At 25.3% G+C, this 18,862-nt stretch overlaps 2 protein-coding genes across 2 annotated transcripts in view; one reads left to right on the forward strand and one right to left on the reverse strand.

Annotated features, from left to right (window-relative positions):
* The window catches only part of LOC127290581 (uncharacterized), a 95,322-nt gene extending 91,478 nt beyond the window's left edge, over positions 1 to 3,844 (reverse strand). The window contains exon 1 of the mRNA XM_051319269.1: positions 3,144 to 3,844. The gene's annotated coding sequence lies outside the window, so the exon portion shown is untranslated. The remainder of the gene's footprint in view (positions 1 to 3,143) is intronic.
* Positions 3,845 to 14,867: 11,023 nt separating this feature from the next.
* Positions 14,868 to 16,144, forward strand: LOC127290580 (30S ribosomal protein S11). Its single transcript, XM_051319268.1, has 5 exons — positions 14,868 to 15,231; positions 15,308 to 15,435; positions 15,566 to 15,666; positions 15,837 to 15,902; positions 15,967 to 16,144. The coding sequence occupies exons 1-5, from the start codon at positions 15,008 to 15,010 to the stop codon at positions 16,072 to 16,074; spliced, it is 627 nt and encodes a 208-aa protein (XP_051175225.1). The 5' UTR covers positions 14,868 to 15,007; the 3' UTR covers positions 16,075 to 16,144.
* The last annotated feature ends 2,718 nt before the right edge of the window (positions 16,145 to 18,862 follow it).

The following is an 18,862-nucleotide window of genomic DNA, read 5'->3' on the forward strand; positions in this document are numbered from 1 at the left end:
TTGTGGAGAATAAAATTTCTCTATAATGTAAATTTAGATATATATGTACTTATAGTATAGTATTCCATTTTATTGAAAATGGCGAGAAATATTTTTGCGAGAGTATATATGCAATGTATTTTGAGAATAATTTACATTTGATCCATTTTTATGATACATGTAGTGAAATAATATATAAATAATAAATGAATAGTAAGTTCTTTTTTAATTTTTAAAATTAATTTTTACATTTTAAATTTGTTTTGATTACCGAATTTATTATTAATATTTATTTCACAGAATTAATAATTCTTTAAAGTTGTGTCTGTAAAAAAATTGACATTTACTACTAATTAAGCAATAATAGTAATTCGAAAATTTTCAGTCTAACTAAAATTGACTTTTACTACTAAAAATAAAGTTACCAGATACGTCTGACTAAAATTGACCCATACTACTGAAAAAGAATTTCTAGAATACTTTGACGTTGCGTCTGACTGAAAATGACCTTTTCTACTGTGATAAAGTTACCAAAATACTTTGACGTTAGGTCTGATTAAATCTATCATTTACTACTGAGGCGACAATAATATAAAATAAATGGTATAATATAATTATAATTATATTTATAAATATATAATATAAATAATGATAAATAGTTAAAAATATAATTATAATATACAAAAATATTAATATCTGACTAATTCCGTCTTTTACTACTGATTGACAAATAATAAGAATTTGAAAATTTTTTTTATTAAAACTGATTTTTACAACTGATACTAAAATTACAATTCTAACATTAATGAAAATATATGAAATCATTTCTAATTAATAATCCATATCCATTAATAATAATCGAAAAGCAATTTAAACATAGATACATTATCAAAATAAACGAGTTAATTAAATGTTGACCCAATAATTATTTTTTTAAATTAACATTGACTTTAGAGTATTCCAATATTATTAAGGTAACTAAATTAACTTTTTTTATTTTTATTTTTATTAGTATCTATTATTGTTACGCTTATTATTTTTATTTTCATTATTTTTATTTTTATTATTTTTATTAATAAACTCATTCAATAGTAGTTTATATTTTCATGTTGCCTTTTAAATATATCGGTACCTAATAAACGTGTATATAATAATTAATTAAATTTATTTGTTTATTAAAAAAAAGAAGACTTAAGATTTTATCTCAATTCATTTTTCATGCATATAAAATATGTTATAAAGAAGTTATAACGATTATTATAATTTAGCTACTTTTGACATTTTTCTCTGTGAGATAAGTTCTTTGTATATATATATATATATATATATATATATATATATATATATATATACAATCTTTCAGTTTTTTTTTCTTCCCATTTCTTAGTTCACGCGATATATATATATATATATATATATATATATATATATATATATATATATATATATATATATATAATGCCACTACGTTTAAAATTAATATGCCTTTTATTTCTGAATAGACGGGCAAACTATGGGGAGTGCAATAAAATTACAAAAGGAGTCTAGATGCTTTTTAATGCATTCAAAGTGATTTTCCTTCTGAAATTGCGTCTACCATCTTAAAAGGAGCAATTGAAAACAGAGTTATAAGGACAAGTTGCAGAATACGTATCGCTCGCAAAAATGGTGAAAATTGCAAATAGACAAAATAATTTAGAATTCACTTCTTTTTTTTGAGGAAATGAAAAAATTTTACTTTCTATTAATATTAATGAAAGTAAATAATATTGATTGTTTTTTTTAACTTTATTTAGTATACAACTAATGAATGTAGAAAAAATTACAAGACTACTAAATATGGTAATTTCGTATTAATTAAAGTAGGGAATTACAAAAATTGGTAAAAATATTTGTTCTACTGAAAAATATTTTTAAAAATTGTAGAAAACTACTAAGCGTAGTAAAAAGATTACTAAATATAATAGAAAAAAATTAGTTTTACTAAAAACTCCATATAGTATTTTTTACTATTTTTATTATTTTACTACATTAACTGAAAAATAGATTTTTAATTATATTTGTCTTCTTATTACGCTTAGTAATTTTTTACAATATGTAACAAATTTTTTTTAGTAAATCCAGTATTTTTACTTGTTTTTGTAATTTTCTACTATAATTAGTATTTACTTATCATATTTAGTAATCTTCTACTAAAATTGTAATTTCTTACAATTCTTCTTTGGTTTTTCTTCTCTTCTACTACTATACATTTATTTAACTATGAATGTTAGTATTTTTACATTATATTAGTACTAAATATAGTAAAAAAAAACTAAAATTTTAGTAGAAGACAGATAAATATAGTATAGAATTGCTAAATGTATTAGAAAATCACTAAGCATAGTAAAAAGTCGACAAAATATAGTAAGAAAACTAAATTTACTAAGAACTTACTTCATACAGTACAGTAAAAAACTAGTTTTTAGTAAAACTATTTTTTTACTATACTTATAAATCTTTTTACTACGCTTAGTAAATTTCTACTATATTTAGCAAATTTTTTTTAGCACAATCCGCATTTTTACTAAATTTAGTAATTTTCTACTATAATAGTACCAAATTACCATATTTATTAGTCTTCTGCCACATTTGTAGTTTTTTTAAAACTATTTTCAGTAATCGTCAACTAAAATTGCATTTTTTTTTCGCTATTGTTACTATTTTTTAGTACTTTTACTACTTTTCTACTGTATTTAAACTTTTTACTACATTTAGCAATTGTTTTACACATTTAATTATTTTCCACAAAATTTTACTATTTTTCAACTACTATTTTTGTCAAAGAAGAAAAAATCACATTAATTAGTCAGCAAGAGATTTTCTTTCATAAAAAAAAAAATGAATGAAAAAAAAATTTCACGCGATTCATTGGCAGGCATTTGAAAGATAGCAATTGCTCTTCACCGCGAAACATTCCTTTTATCCGCAACTGTGGCAAAAAAAAAGTCTTTCTCTCACTTATTGAAGACCTAATTTACAGGTGACACGTAAAAAATTCACATCGATGGAATTTATAAAAATAGACTTTTATAAATAATATATATATATATATATATATATATATATATATGTATATAGGCCGAAGCTAATTAACTGCGTGATAAACGATGTTGTCAACTCACTTTCTTTCAATGTTGGAGCGATAAGCGGGACCGCCGTCTGGACTTGATGGACCTATTTTGAATATTATCGTCACAACATCAACCCCTTTGAAAGGGTTGTTTTCGAGGATACATGATATCCTCACAACACTTTTACGCGCACCGGTTTTTTTTTTTTTTTTTGCAAAAAAATAAAAAAAAAAGAAATTGAAAAACAGTGAATAAAAAAAGGTGAAAACAAGTTTTAGCACTCACTCAAACACTATTTTTTCTCCACTTTTTTTTTTTTTTTAATGTGGTCACTGAAAATTGCTCACTTTCATTCTCTTCTTATATCATCTCACTTTATCCGAGTTGAGAGTATTTTTACTTTGTCACCGTGCTGTCAATACAGTTTTCGAAAAAAATAATTGAAAATTTTTTTTTTTTTTTTTAATTTTTCGTCGTATTTTTAGGAAATGAAAATAAAAAAAAATATACACAGCACGCACTCACACACAGACACTTGGGATTATTGTTGTTATTCTCGAGCGACCCTTGTTAGCGAAGGGTTGAGAGCCTACCAGCCCTAAAAGTCCCTTAAGGCCGGATTCGCGAACTTTTCTTTTGCCACTCGGTTTTCAGTGCTTGCCATGCACAGGCGCGAACGGTTTAGAATTTCCGAGGGTTCGCGCGGACGCCGATGGGAGTCGTCAAGAGGTGAGAGAGAGTGGTTCGTGGAAAGAGAATTGCCAATGGTGAAGGGTGGGGGGAGGGGGTAGAAGCACATATACACATACACCGGAAATAGACAAACTGGTGGGGGTTAAAGGTAGCGCAGGCGTTTTGGCGCACCGACGCATTGATCCCTGGAATTCGAGAGAGAAAGAGAAAAAGAGAGGGAGAGAGAGAGAGAGAGAGAGAGAGAGAGAGAGAGAGAGAGAGAGAGAGAGAGAGAGAGAGAGAGAGAGAGAGAGAGAGAGAGAAACAGAATCCGCGGATGTCCACCCTGGAGAGTTCCTCGACTCCTTATTTTGCCGGTCAAGATTCGAAACGTATATTCACCTCCTGTGTGGAATGTCTTGCGATATTTGGCAACTTCAAACGGAAAATGATTCTCTCTCTCTCTCTCTCTGTCTCTCTGTTTTATCGTTTTTCCTCTCTTTGAGTTTGCTGATCTCGTTATTATTTATCAGAGGATGATTGAATCAGTCACATGCTGATTCCGCCTCTAGTCTCTATGTTTAGCTTATTTGATATAAAGAGCGTGAGAGAAAAATAAGAGAGAGAGAGAGAGAGAGAGAGAGAGAGAGGCGCAACTGATGCAGCATTTTCTGTGATTAGTAGTAAAAGTCAGTTCTAGCCAGACATTTCACTAAAAAACAGAAATAATTTATTAATTTTGTTTTAGTAGTAAAAGTCATTTCTAATCAGACTGAGAATAATTGAATTTTTATATCCTAAGTATATTAGTAGTCAAAGTAATTTTCAGTCAGATATATATATATATATATATATATATATTTTTTTTTTTGAAAAGAATCGACTTTATTATCCGCCGGACTAAAATTTATTTTGACTACTGATATACTTGATAAGTTTTAAAAATTCAAGTCTGACTTAAACTAATATTTACTATTTAAAAAATATAAATAAATTACTTTTTGTTCATAAAATATATTAAATAAATATTAGCTACCAGATGTGAAAATTCGCTATCAGTGACAAATCACTTTTCCACTATATAGATTTTCATCAATATTGACCAATGAATTTAATTTAAAAGCTCCCAATTCAAAATTGATGTCCAAAAAGAGCTTAAAACCAGACTCTAAAATCCTCCTCTCTAACTTATGAGTCCATTTACTCCTGGCCAGAAAGCAATCGTCGCTGTCGTCGTAAAACATGTAGCAGTACTTTCAACTCCACGCGTTGTAAAATGAATTCCCGCCCCCTTAAAAGCTGAACGCTGTGTCAACAATGTTTTGTTTAAAAAGAGAAAATGCTGCATCAGTTGCGCCTCCCTCCCTCCCTCCCCCCCCTCTCTCTCTCTCTTTTCAAATAGAAATGAGAAGAGAAATCAGCATGTGACTGATTCAATCATCCTCTGATAAATAATTCTTTGACGTTATGTCTGATTAAAATTGACTTATACTACTGTGAGAATATTATCAGAATTCGTTAGGTCTGACTAAAACCGACCCGTACTACCTGTACCACTGTAATATCAGTAGTTAAAGTAAATTTTTAGTCAGACGGATATTACGCATCCATTTTATTCTAGTTTTAGTAGTAAGAATCGATTTTAGTCAGACAGGGATTTTTCAAGCTCTTAAATTTCTCAGTAGTAAAAGAGAGTATTGGTTAGAGGATGATTTTTTTTATTGCAGTAGTATAGGTCATTTTTAGTCAGACATTTTTAGAACTTTTATTACTCCTTAATAAGTAGTAAAGTTCAATTATTGTCAGACTGAATTATTACGGCTTTTTATTATTAATAAAGCTTCAGAAAAAAAACAATTTATAATTTTTTACATTGCTGACTCAGTAGTAAATGACGAATTCAGTGAGACGTGGTATTCCTCAAAAAAAAGTTTAGTAGTACAGGTCGATTTTAGTCAGACCTAACGTCAAAGTATTGTTATAACTTTCTCACAGTAGTAAAAGTCGGGTGTTGCTGTTGCCCTACCCAACACCAATTTAACCCCATCAGAATCAGGGTTTTGACATAACCCCAAAAAAACAATTGAAAAAATAATAAAATAATAACAGCAAAAAGAAAAAATTTACATTTTTTGTTCAGAACTTTCTTCTAATTACTATGGCGGTATTCCCGAACGATTATCTGAAAAATTTAATTTTTCAAACATTTTTCCAAAATATTTTTAAGTGTAGCTCAGCATCCGCTGGACCAATCAAAAAGTGCGCCATACATATTTTGTTCGAAACTTTTTCCCTTATTTTAATAGCGGTATTCCAGAACGATTATCTCGCAAATTTAATTTTTCTAAATTTTTTCCAAATTTGTTTTCTAGTGTAGCTCAGCATCCGCTGGACCAATTTAAAAGTGCGCCATACATTTTTTGTTCAGAACTTTCTTCTAATCACTATGGCGGCATTCCCAAACGATTATCTAGCGAATTTAATTTTTTGAAAATTTTTACAAATTATTTTTGAGTGGTTACCAATTTGTTAAAAATAAGAATTTTTTTTTAGTAGTAAAAATCAATTTTAGTCAGACATAACATCATAGTAGCCTGGAAACTTTTTTTCAGTAGTACAGATCAGTTTTGGTCAGACTGGGATTTTTCGAATTCTTATTATTCTCTCAACCAGTAGTAAAAGTCGATTTCATTCAGACTAAAATACGTATGTTTTTAAACGTAAAAACCAACATTTTCTTTCTATTTTAAGAACGTAATTAGTATATTTCGTAACGAGTGTGAATATTTGCAGATTTTTGAAAAAGTGTTTTTTTTGGGACGAGCTGTAGGCGAAGCGAAGCTTTGCCTACAGCTCGTCCCAAAAAAAACACTTTTTCAAAAATCTGCAAATATTAACACAAGTTACGAACGATACTTTTCATGTAAAGGTGCAAAAAAACGCACTTTTTAGCACGGCGTGCTAAAAAAGTGCCTCTTTTTTGCACCGCGTTATGAAAATATCTTTTTAAAACGATTTACTTTACGCAAATGCAAAACCTGCGTAAATTTTAAATAAATAAATAATGTTTTTGAAGAACCTAAATTCTAATGGTTGAAAATGATATAAAACAAGAATATAAGATGTAAGAGGGAAAATTTTAATGTTTTTGGAGAGTATAACATAAACGCCATATATATATATACATATATTTATATATATATTATAGTAACATCAAAGTTAAACAGCAACCAACTTACTCGTCTTATCATGCATCAATAGTAATGCTTTCTCTCTCTCTCTCTCTCTCACTCTCTCTATTCAGTAACAAAGTTTATGTTCACATTAAGAACTTGTAGATATATACATAACATATGTCTTTATAACCGCATATATATAAACTTTTAGGTAAAAGTAAAGTTTCTTACAAGAAAGTTATATACAAAGTCGAGAATAATAAAATTTAAGAATTCATCTATATAACAATCGAAAAATTGCATATCTCTATTCTCGATATTTCCATTTTTGATAATTTTAAAAGCAAATCTTTCCATTTGTTGACTTAAACTACAGTTCGCGGAATATTTTACAAGTTTTTTTTTTATTCCGTTTCCTCTTCTGATTTTTTTTGTCCTTTTTTTTATTGAAAATCGAACGAAGGATACTTATTATTCTATTCCTGATTTCGTTCCCCAAGTTTTATTCAACGTTAATGATAATTACAGTTTTCTGTGTTTAACGATAGTTTCAGGATAATGTATATAGAGAGAGAAATTATGATATGGATGCTTTCTAAACTTTCCTATAATCTTTTCACTTTAAAATTTAAATATTATAATATATGAATTAAAAATTAGTTAATATAGTTTAATTTTCTTTAATTAAAAAATTTCTTTTATTTTTTTCAGAAAGGCTCATTTGTTTCGAAGTTTGATAATGAGAAACTAATCTACAAAATGGGGAAAAACGTAAGTTATTCATTTTTAATATTGCCTAATAATTATTAGTCAGACTGAAAATTTACAAATTCCTGTATAGTTTTATTATCGGTTTAGTAAGAATAGTTTTTAGTTACATTAAAATTAATTTTTCTATAAGTAGTAAAACTAGTTTACAGTCAGATAAAAACTTGTCCAATTTTTATAAATTTTATAAAAGTGGAAAAATACTTTCAAATTTAAAAAAATACACCTCTAAAATCGCTTAAATTAAGAGAATTAAATCAATCAATGTCGATACGGGTTTTTGGTTTCTTTCCAAAATAATTGTTTTTTGTTAAAATTCCAATTGTGCAATCCAATACATATATATATATATATATATATAGGTACACCAAGGGATTTTAAATATTAACCGAATCCATCCAAGGTACACTTTAAAAATAATCGACGCATCAATAAATAAGCATTAAACTATGATCAATAAATAAACAAACAATAAACATTTATAGAGAATTAAATAGAAAAATTGCTGTATAAATATTTTAAACTCGTCAATCGTTGTTGTTTTTTTTAACAGTACAGAATTATGAAAAAACATATAAGTTATTCATTGAACAATTTTCGGTTTTAAAAATCGTTCAATCAAAATACGTGTACAGATAGAAAAAAAGTTGCGACCTCTTCAATTTTAGTAACTCTGGGAAAATTTGCGTCGTCATTGCAAAATAACAAAATGCTACATTTAACATTTTAGTAATCTTGTACAGTCTCTGATGCTATAAAGGATAATCCTTAAAGATAACAGAGATATTGTGCCAGAAGAAGGAGAATCATAATATATAACAAAGTTTATGAAGAGGAAATTTATTTGCATTTGCGAGCCAACGTTTAAATGAGACTTATATATATATATATACTTTGACAAAAAAAATTGGTTCAAATATAATCACAATTATTTTGCCATTATTAAACTACTATTTTTTACTATTGCAGATTTTTATTCTGTTTCCATTCTTTATGAATATATACAAGTATCAAATTAATACCAAATATAAAAATTAAATTTATTTATTTAAATATATAAATATAAATGTAAAAATTTAGAAAATATAGATATAAAATTTTAGATCAAATTAATAATTTCATAGTAATGAAACATTAGTTTTCTATATATATTTTTTTATAATCGTTTTACTTTCTTAAAAGTTTCTATACGAATGGTAGTTACTCATGTGTATGACTTTTGTCATATTCTCTTATTGTGGGATGTCCAGTTCTATTACACATTGTAGCAGGTGCAAAACCACTGGGGGAAAGTGTAGAAAATTAGCTAAATAATTACAGAAGCATGTGCTATGACGTTTCATATAACGAATGTGATGCACATTTGCGACAAACTATAATGAATGTGCTCCTCAATCATTGTTTTATAAATGTCATATACCATTTCATTTTTTTCAATCATATATATATATATATATATATTCCAGTTACACTTATTTATTTTATCAAGCCAATCAGTTTTCATCCAAACCTAAATTTCTACGTAAATCAACAAAAAAATTCATTCCGGATCGTTTCAATTCTAGTGATTTTAACTACTAGTAATTTTAACCAATATTTTTTTAACCAATGGTATTTTATATGAATTCTAGTTCTACCATTAATAATTTTAGTTAATAGTAATTTTAACCAGTAGTAGTTTTAAATAATTGTAGTTTGAACTACTAGTAATATTATCCAATAGTAGTTTTAACTATTGGTAATTTCATTCAATATTAGTTTTGACCAACTGTAGTTTTTAACCAGTATTAGTTTTAAATAATTGTAGTTTGAACTACTAGTAATTTTAAATAACAGTAGTTTTAACTATTGGTAATATTATCCAATAGTAGTGTTAACCGTTGGTAATTTTAATCAATATTAGTTTTGACCAACGGTAGTTTTTAAGCAGTAGTAGTTTTAAATAATTGTAATTTGAACTACTAGTAATTTTAAAAAACAGTAGTTTTAACTACTAGTAATATTATCCAATAGTAGTTTTAACTATTGGTAATTTCATTCAATATTAGTTTTGACCAACGGTAGTTTTTAACCAGTAGTAGATTTAAATAATTGTATTGTGAGGTACTAGTAATTTTAAATAACAGTAGTTTTAACTACTAGTAATATTATCCAATAGTAGTTTTAACTACTTGTAATATTATCCAATAGTAGTTTGAACCATTGCTAATTTCATTCAATATTAGTTTTAACCAACGGTAGTTGTAACTACTATTTCTTTAAGCAATAATAGTTTCAACTAATGGTAGTTTAAATTACTAGTGATTTTAACCAATAGTAGTTTTGTTATTTTAACTAATTGTAGATTTAACTAAATGTAGTTTTAACTAATTTAGACCAATAGTAGTTTCAAGCAAAGGTAGTTTTAATTACTAATAATTTTAACCAATAGTAGTTTAACCATTGGTAATTTTTACTAATAGTAGATAAAACTAATAGTATTTTTAACTACTAGTAGTTTGAAGTACTAGTAATTTAAATCAATAGTTGATTTAAACAATGGTAGTTTGAACTACGAGTACTGTTAATCAATGGTTATTTTAATCAATTTTTTCCAATTCTATTTTTAACGACTAGTAAGTTTGACGAAAGTAGTTTTTTTTATCAATCCTAGTTTAAGCTACTATTATTTTTAACCAATGGTTGTATTGTTGTTCGTTTATTTTAATGTTTTTTTTTAAAGATTATCTTTCAAAGATTTGAAATTTTATTATAGTTGTTTTAACTATAAAGTCAGTTCAAATTCTACACGTTGCATAACTTGGAAGCTTATTTATGCAACATTGCTAAACGTAAATGCAGATTTTGTTTGCATTATTTAACGGGCTGACATGAAGAGACAGAATACATATATAGAATGCTTCTTGAGGCATCTGTGGTTTTAATGCTATATATATATATATAAACATATCCCGAAACATATAATTTATACATAATTTCAAGAATCTATTTCAAAGGAAAAAAATCTAAGAGATAAATAATTATTTTTCTTCTTTAAATCTATTTAATAGTAAAAACAATTTTATTAGTGCTGCTGTGTATTTCTCGAAAAAAAACAAAAGTATCAAAAAAAAAAAAAAAAAAAAATGTGAAAGACAAATATTGTGCATTATTGTTTTAGAAATCGTGATAAATAATTTTTTCTTTTTGGCTATAAGCAAAATGAAAAATGATACAAATGCAAACTTGTAACAAATACAAATTACGTAAACTGATATAGAAAAATAAAAAATTATGCATATTATAGAGTATATATAAAGGTGTGTTCTGGAAGTTTTATTATGCAAAACTGTATCCCGGAAAAGCAGGATTCATTACATATTTAGAAATTCTTTGCAAGTAGAAAAATTGTACACGAGTGGAAGCAGTATCCATTGCGATAAGTAGATTCAGTGGAGCTCTTCTCTTCCTTCTTCCATGCGCTTTCTAGTAAGAAATAACGTTAATGGAGAGAGAAAGAGATAGAGATAGAGAGAGAGAGAGAAGAGAAGGATATACACCATTACCGTGGTGTTATGAAACTTTTGGAACTTCACTCTTGTAGACAAGTATCCTTCCTGGACAAGGCAACGTTATCTTTTACCATAGGAAAACTGATACATCGTATGACATAGGGTTTTCATTTTAAAGTTTTCGCGAGTTCATATACCGCAATGTAAATTTTAAACCTTTTCCTTTTTATTTGGCGTTAACAAAAATTTATTGTTAAATTTGACAAAAAGAAAAATATTTTTTTTTTTAGTACGAAGTAAAAATTTGAAATTCTTTGATATTATAAATAAGTTAATTAGAATAATTTAAAAAGATTTAAATAAAATTTTAATGAATTTAATTTAATTTAAAAGGACTGATAATAGATAAAACTAATTTGGTAGTTAAAATTACTAGTAGTTAATAGTACAATTATTTACAATTACTAGTAGTTAATAGTACAATTAGTCAAAATTACTAGTAGTTAATAGTACAATTAGTTAAAATTACTAGTAGTTAATAGTACAATTAGTTAAAATTACTAGTAGTTAATAGTACAATTAGTTAAAATTACTAGTAGTTAATAGTACAATTAGTTAAAATTACTATTTGTTGAAATTACTATTTGTTAAGATTACAAATTATTAAAACAACTATTGGTTAAAATCACTAATAGTTTAAACTACCATATTGGTTCAAACTATTATTGATTAAAGTACTTGTAATTAAAACTACCATATTGGTTCAAACTAATATTGATTAAAGTACTTGTAATTAAAACTACCGTTGGTTAAAACTAATATTGATTAAAATTACCAATAGTTAAAAACTACTATTGGATAAGATTACTAGTAGTTAAAACTACATTTAGTTAAAACTACTTTTATTTGAAATTACTAGTAGTTAAAACTACAATTGTTTAAATCTACTATTGGTTAAAAATACTATTGTTTAAAAGTACTATTGTTTGAAAGTACTAGTAGTTTAAACTACAATTGGTTATAACTACTGTTGGTTAAAACTACAATTAGTTATAACTACTGTTGGTTAAAACTACTATTGTTTAATGTACTATTGCTAAAAAGTACTAAGAGTTTCAACTAAAATTAGTGATTACTATTGGTTAAAATTATTCGTAGCTAAATCAACCATTGATTAAAACTACTCTTTGTTAAAATTACTATATGCGTTGAAATAAGAATTGGTAAAAACTAATATTTTTATTAATTAGTATTTAAATCTACAAATAAAATTTAAACTTCTATTTATTATTATTAGGTTTGGTATAAACTACCACAGTTAAAAACTAATATAGCTTAAATCTAGCAATGGTTGTAGCTACTATATTTACAATAGTCTGTTAAGGATTCCATTTCATTTGATATACATATATATAAAAGTAGTGTGAAAAAGTACAAAGTATATATATATATATATATTTATTGACATTTGATGAAAAATAAAACGATATCGATAAGTTCACTGACTGGAAGTTTGTTTGAAGAACGTGCTCAAGTTCTCACGTCTGTTTCATTGCCTTTAACAATGAAAAGAATTCTACTTTTTACCACACTGATTTCAACTATATATATTGTATATATATATATATATATATATATATATATATATATATATATATATATATATATATATATATTTCGTCTATCGCTCAATATAAAGACGACTTTGTGCTCTTAAAACTTGAATTTCATGGAACTTGGAAATTTACGAGATAAAGATATATATATAGAGTCCTTTTGTTTTATTAGGGACATTAATTTGCATATTACATTTGAGAATATATCCACAAGTATTACATGCTACTGAGTCTATATGCCTTAAATCATAGTTAATAATAAGCTACTGAAAGTACTACTGAAAACATAATGCGAGCTAAGTTTATGTTTCCTCTTTCAATATATATATACACGTGTAATATCTATATGTGTATGCGAATTACAAACACTGACATTTAAATACATATTTTTGTATGTTGGATCTATATGATTATCCTGATAACAAATAATATGATTATAATAGTATTATAAATTAATAATAATATATACACCAAGAGAAATATTTTACTGTCGTTTATTTAAAACAAATAAAATTTATTTGAAGCAAAATATAATTTTTATTGAAATTTATTTGAAACAAATATAATGTTTATTTGGCTCTGAGACAAATATAACTTTTTTCTGGGTATAATAATATAATAATATAATTATAATTCTAATAATTGGTTATTTTTTCTTAATTTTTATAGCAAAAATCAAACTATTATGAAAATTTGAATTTTCATAAATGTATGTATATTTTTTTTTTTTATGGAAATTGTATTTTTTCCGTTTTGTATAATAATTTGCCTTCGGTCATAATTTACGTTGTATGTTTCTTAAGGGATTGTTATTTTCTTAAAACGTCACTTTTCAAATTGGATGTGTATACTGAAAAACCACCATTAGTTTCTAACGAGATGCTTGGCATGTTTGTATATGTATATAGTTAGAGGCTTTTTATTCTATGCGTGTTAACAAATTTGATAAAGCAATATTTTATACGTATATATATATATATATATGATAATAGGTTTGCGGGAAAAAAAAATTCTATAATAATTATTTTCAATTTTATTTTAATTATATAGTTTAATAATTTAGCTTTGGGAATTGTATAAATATTTCTAAATTTTTTATTGAAATAATATTTTTATTTTTATATACAATTATCTATGATTTTTAATTTTTCTCTATTTCTTATATATTGCTATATATTTATAATATTGCCTGAAGTCAGTAAATATTTCCCCAATGTTTGTTTAGTCATATTTACTCAATATGTTTGAAGAAAATTAAATTCGATCCATATATTGAAGATGAGACAAATAAAAAACAAAAGTTGTTATTTTTTTATTATTCTTGGAAATAATATAAACAATATATTTTAATTTATCGTTATATTCTGAATAGTAAATATTAAATTTTTTTTTTATTTATTAGTTCTTTAATATTTTTTTTATTTCACTAACGTTTTAGTAAAAAATTTCTCATAAAAATTAGTGAAAATTATTCTCTGATTTGAGTCTATGAGAGACATTCGTTTTTTTTATTAAATATTAAACAATAATTTACTATTATTTAATTAATAATTAAAATAATTAATAATATTTAATTAATAATTAAAATAATTAATAATAATTAATTAATAATTAAAATAATTAATAATAATTAATTAATTTAAAATAATTAATAATTTTTAAGGAATTTATTTTAAAATAATATTTAAAAATAATTATTACCAATTTAAAGAAATCTGTTTTACCAATTTCGGATAAAACAGATTTGACTATTAAAGTTTTCAATGAAATTTATTAATTCAAGGTCAATTTAAGGGCAGGTGCAACAAAATTTTCTTGTTTAAAGTGAATGTTTAAGAAAAAGTATAATTTTAATTGTATTTTAATGATAAAAATTCTTCTGTATTGTTTTGTTATTTTCTACAAATGATAGATTAGATTACGTTATTCATTTTTATCTCTTCTAGAGGTATTTATAGCGTTCACTGTCAAACTAGTGACCCTCGTCATTCACAGTTTACCTTATGTTGGTATAGAAAGTTATCGCTCTCCTCGCAAGAGAGCGCCATAAGTAACTGCCTTTCATACTGATTCACGTCATAATATATGCGGTGAATAAAGTGTATTGTGATTTTTGTATATTTTCTTACATAATTAACACTCTGTAAATGTTATTTTAATAATCGGAAAACGTTAAGTAGTGTCATATTAAAATGTTCAAAACTTTAATAAATTTAACAAAACTTTCATCGTTAAAAACATTTTGTGGTGTTGAATCAATACTTGATTCTGTGAAAGTTGCTCGTGTTCCATGTGTAAATATAACCTCGAAATATAGTGAAAAAGTATCACATAAAAGGGAATATCGGATTAAAGAAAAAGGAAATGAGGGTACAATTGGAGAACACACTTATGATATTGATTATATCAAAAATCAGTAAGATTATTTTTTTAAATATTATAGAAATTAATTATTATTAACATGTTTATAAAGTTTTTTTTTCTATTTACAGAAGTGGAATGTTTCCCGACAAAAATACACCATCACTTATATTTGACGGTGTAATATTTTCAGAATTATCAATTTGTTATATAAAAACTACGCCTAACAATACGATATTTTCATTGACTGATCATTTAGGTAAACCATTAATAAATCTATGTATATGTATGTAAATTAGAGAGATAAGAGAGAGATTTTTTTTTATATATTCAATTATTGTTTAATAAATTATTAAATGTGTACTAAAAAGTAATTTAATTAATTTAAGGCAATGTAACCATTCATCACAGCTGTGGAGTAGAAGGATACAAAAATTCTAAAAAAGGTACTAATGTCGCTGCACAACAAACGGCCATAACTTTTGGTTCGGTATGTCAATTTTTTTTAAATTAAAATTATTTATAATAAAAGAAATAAAATTTTTAAATGATAAATAAGAAATTGTTGTATAAAATGAAATTAGAGAATAAAATTTTAAAAAGTTTTCCGCTAACTACTGTTTTAATGAATAATTATAAAAATTATTTCTGAATTTTCAGAAAGTCTTAAAGAATGGTATAAAAAATATTAGAATTGTTATTCAAGGACTTGGACCAGGAAGAGCGGTAAGTAAAATATATGTAAGTCAAGTTTTAAACTAACAAATAAATAAAAATTCATTATTTTTAGTCGTCCGTCAAAGGTCTCGAGATGAGTGGATTAAATATAATATCACTCACTGATCGGACTCGAGTTTCATGGAATCCACCGAGACCGAAAAAAGTGAGACGTGTTTAAAATTCAAAATTACAATTTAAAACTGTATAAATATAATATTTAATTATTAAATATATGTTTTTTTTCTAAATTTTACGTTTCCTTTTTAATTACCATTAATAAATTTTTTTATTCCATAATGTAACTATTACAAATACTAAAATAAATTTTGTTTGAAGTAAATAAACTGTTTCTATAGAATCATGATATGTAATGTATATAATAAAGTTTAATATGAGTGGTTTAGGTAAAAACTTGAAACTTTTGGTTCTATATAGTTTAATAACGTGTTATAAGATGAGACAAATTGTGATCACTAGCACAAACTACACTATGAATATGTGCATGAAAATTGTTCGATCAGCTTCTATGTTACTCTTGGGACAAACTGGTACCCTGAGTAATTAACTATGATTGCACAAGGATTCAAAATAGACACTAAATTTGTGTCGTTAAAATAATGAAATCCCCGTGGAGCACCTAAACTTGTATATCACCGATAACCAACAGTTTCAGCTCTCTATGATATATATATATATATACTATATATAATCAAACAATCTCTCTTGATATCTGAGAAAAAAAATTACATCATTCTTAATTTTCTTCTCAATTTTAAGTTTTTTTAAAATTTTGATCCGACATTTTGGACCCACCATTTTGAATTTTTATATATTTTATTTTACAACAATCATATATTTTTCATTTAGATTTAAAATAAAAAAATAAGTTTTGACGAAAAATGAAAATGTAATCGTCTTCAAAAATGTTACAAAAAATCTTTAATTTGTATAAATTATATTTTTAAAATTTATAATTTCGAAGTATTTGTAAATGTGTTAAGAGCATTTGAACCTTCGTGACGTGACAAATCATGGCGCATGACACGCAAACTTCTCAGGTATGTGAAAAGCACAATTTTGAATATTTTTTTAAAAAAACCTTTTGGAAAATGTTCAGAATAACATAGACTCTGTCTGTTATGTGCGAAAAATTCAAAATTTTGCGTTTAAAACCTTTTTTAAACAATGTTTAAGTTGGTTGTTACAAGTAAGGAAAAATACACAAATTGCTTATATGTAGGCCAATTTTCCAAAGACCAGAATAAATTAATTTTATTATAAATAATAATTAAAATTGTTTATTAGGACTAATTAAACAATAGATTGTTGTTGTTTATTTACTTTTTTAAAAAAAAATATATACAAAAATGCAGTTTTTCATAATTTTGCTATTTGCAAATTTCAAAGTTGTGAAAAATATTTGTTTAAAAATTGAATTATTCTTCAATTTTTTAAATAAATAATTATTTAATACTTCTTATGTTTTTTTCAAGAAATCTCTGAAAAACATAGTTTGTTTTCTAATTTTCCAGGAAACATTCTATCGCAAAAAATGGAATAAAATTGATTATTCTTAGTCTACTGCAATTTAGGTTCAATAGGTAGGTTTTTTTGAAGGTTCTTTGAAAGTTCTTTGAAGGTAAAAAAATAATAGAGACATGCTGATTAATTTTACTTGAATTTGCAAGAAATTTTTTCATTTTCCAGGAAAACATTCTATTTAAAAAAATGGAATAAAATTGATTATTCTTAGTCTACTGCAATTTAGGTTCAATTGGTAGGTTTTTTTGACGGTTCTCTGAAGGTTCTTTGAAGGTAAAAAAAAATAGAGACATGCTGATTAATTTTTTTTGTATTTGTAAGGATTTTTTTTCATTTTCCACGAAAACATTCTATTCAAAAAAATGGAATAAAATTGATTATTCTTAGTCTACTGCAATTTAGGTTCAATTGGTAGGTTTTTTTGAAGGTTCTTTGAAGGTTCTTTGAAGGTAAAAAAATAATAGAGACATGCTGTTTAATTTTATTAGAATTTTTATGGAATTTTTCATTTTCCAGGAAAACATTCTATTCAAAATAATTGAATAAAATTGATTATTCTTAGTCTACTGCAATTTAGGTTCAATTTGTAGGTTTTTTTGAATGTTCTTTGAAGGTTCTTTGAATGTAAAAAAATAATAGAGACATGCTGATTAATTTTTTTCGAATGTTTATTGAATTTTTTCATTTTTCAGGAAAACATTCTATTAAAAAAAATGGAATAAAATTGATTATTCTTATTCTCTTGCAATTTAGGTTCAATTGGTAGGTTTTTTTTGAAGGTATTACGTGTTGTTTTAAGGTGAAAAAATAATAGAGACATGCTGATTAATTTTTTTTGTATTTGTAAGGATTTTTTTTCATTTTCCAGGAAAACATTCTATTCCAATAAATGGAACAAAATTGATTATTCTTAGTCTACTGCAATTTAGGTTCAATAGGTAGGTTTTTTTGAAGGTTCTTTGAAAGTTCTTTGAAGGTAAAAAAATAATAGAGACATGCTGATTAATTTTTTTCGAATGTTTATTGAATTTTTTTCATTTTCCAGGAAAACATTCTATCTCAATAAATGGAACAAAATTGATTATTCTCAGTCTACTGCAATTTAGGTTCTATTGGTAGGTTTTTTTATGATTATGGCGTTTGTGAAAATTATTTTTCTACCTGCGCGTCTCGAACTGTATTTACAATTGAAGGACAAAGGTTACCTTATTACTAGAGGTCATAAAATCCCAAATTTTCAATCAGTTGCAATTTGTGTATTAACTTGCTTAGACCTGTTTAACGTTTGTGTTAATTTTATAAAATTATAAATTTTTCTTTGTTAAATTCTTTTTTTTATCGTTTTTTGTTAATTTTTTTTTATTTGTACCAAAGAATAATATTGTGCATGCAAAAAAGTTTTTGCCTGGAACAGCGATAAGTTT

The sequence above is a fragment of the Leptopilina boulardi genome, unplaced genomic scaffold, assembly GCF_019393585.1.
Source record: "Leptopilina boulardi isolate dan_hultmark-lab unplaced genomic scaffold, ZJU_Lbou_2.1 LbouV2_71, whole genome shotgun sequence".
In the NCBI taxonomy this organism is placed as follows: domain Eukaryota; kingdom Metazoa; phylum Arthropoda; class Insecta; order Hymenoptera; family Figitidae; genus Leptopilina; species Leptopilina boulardi.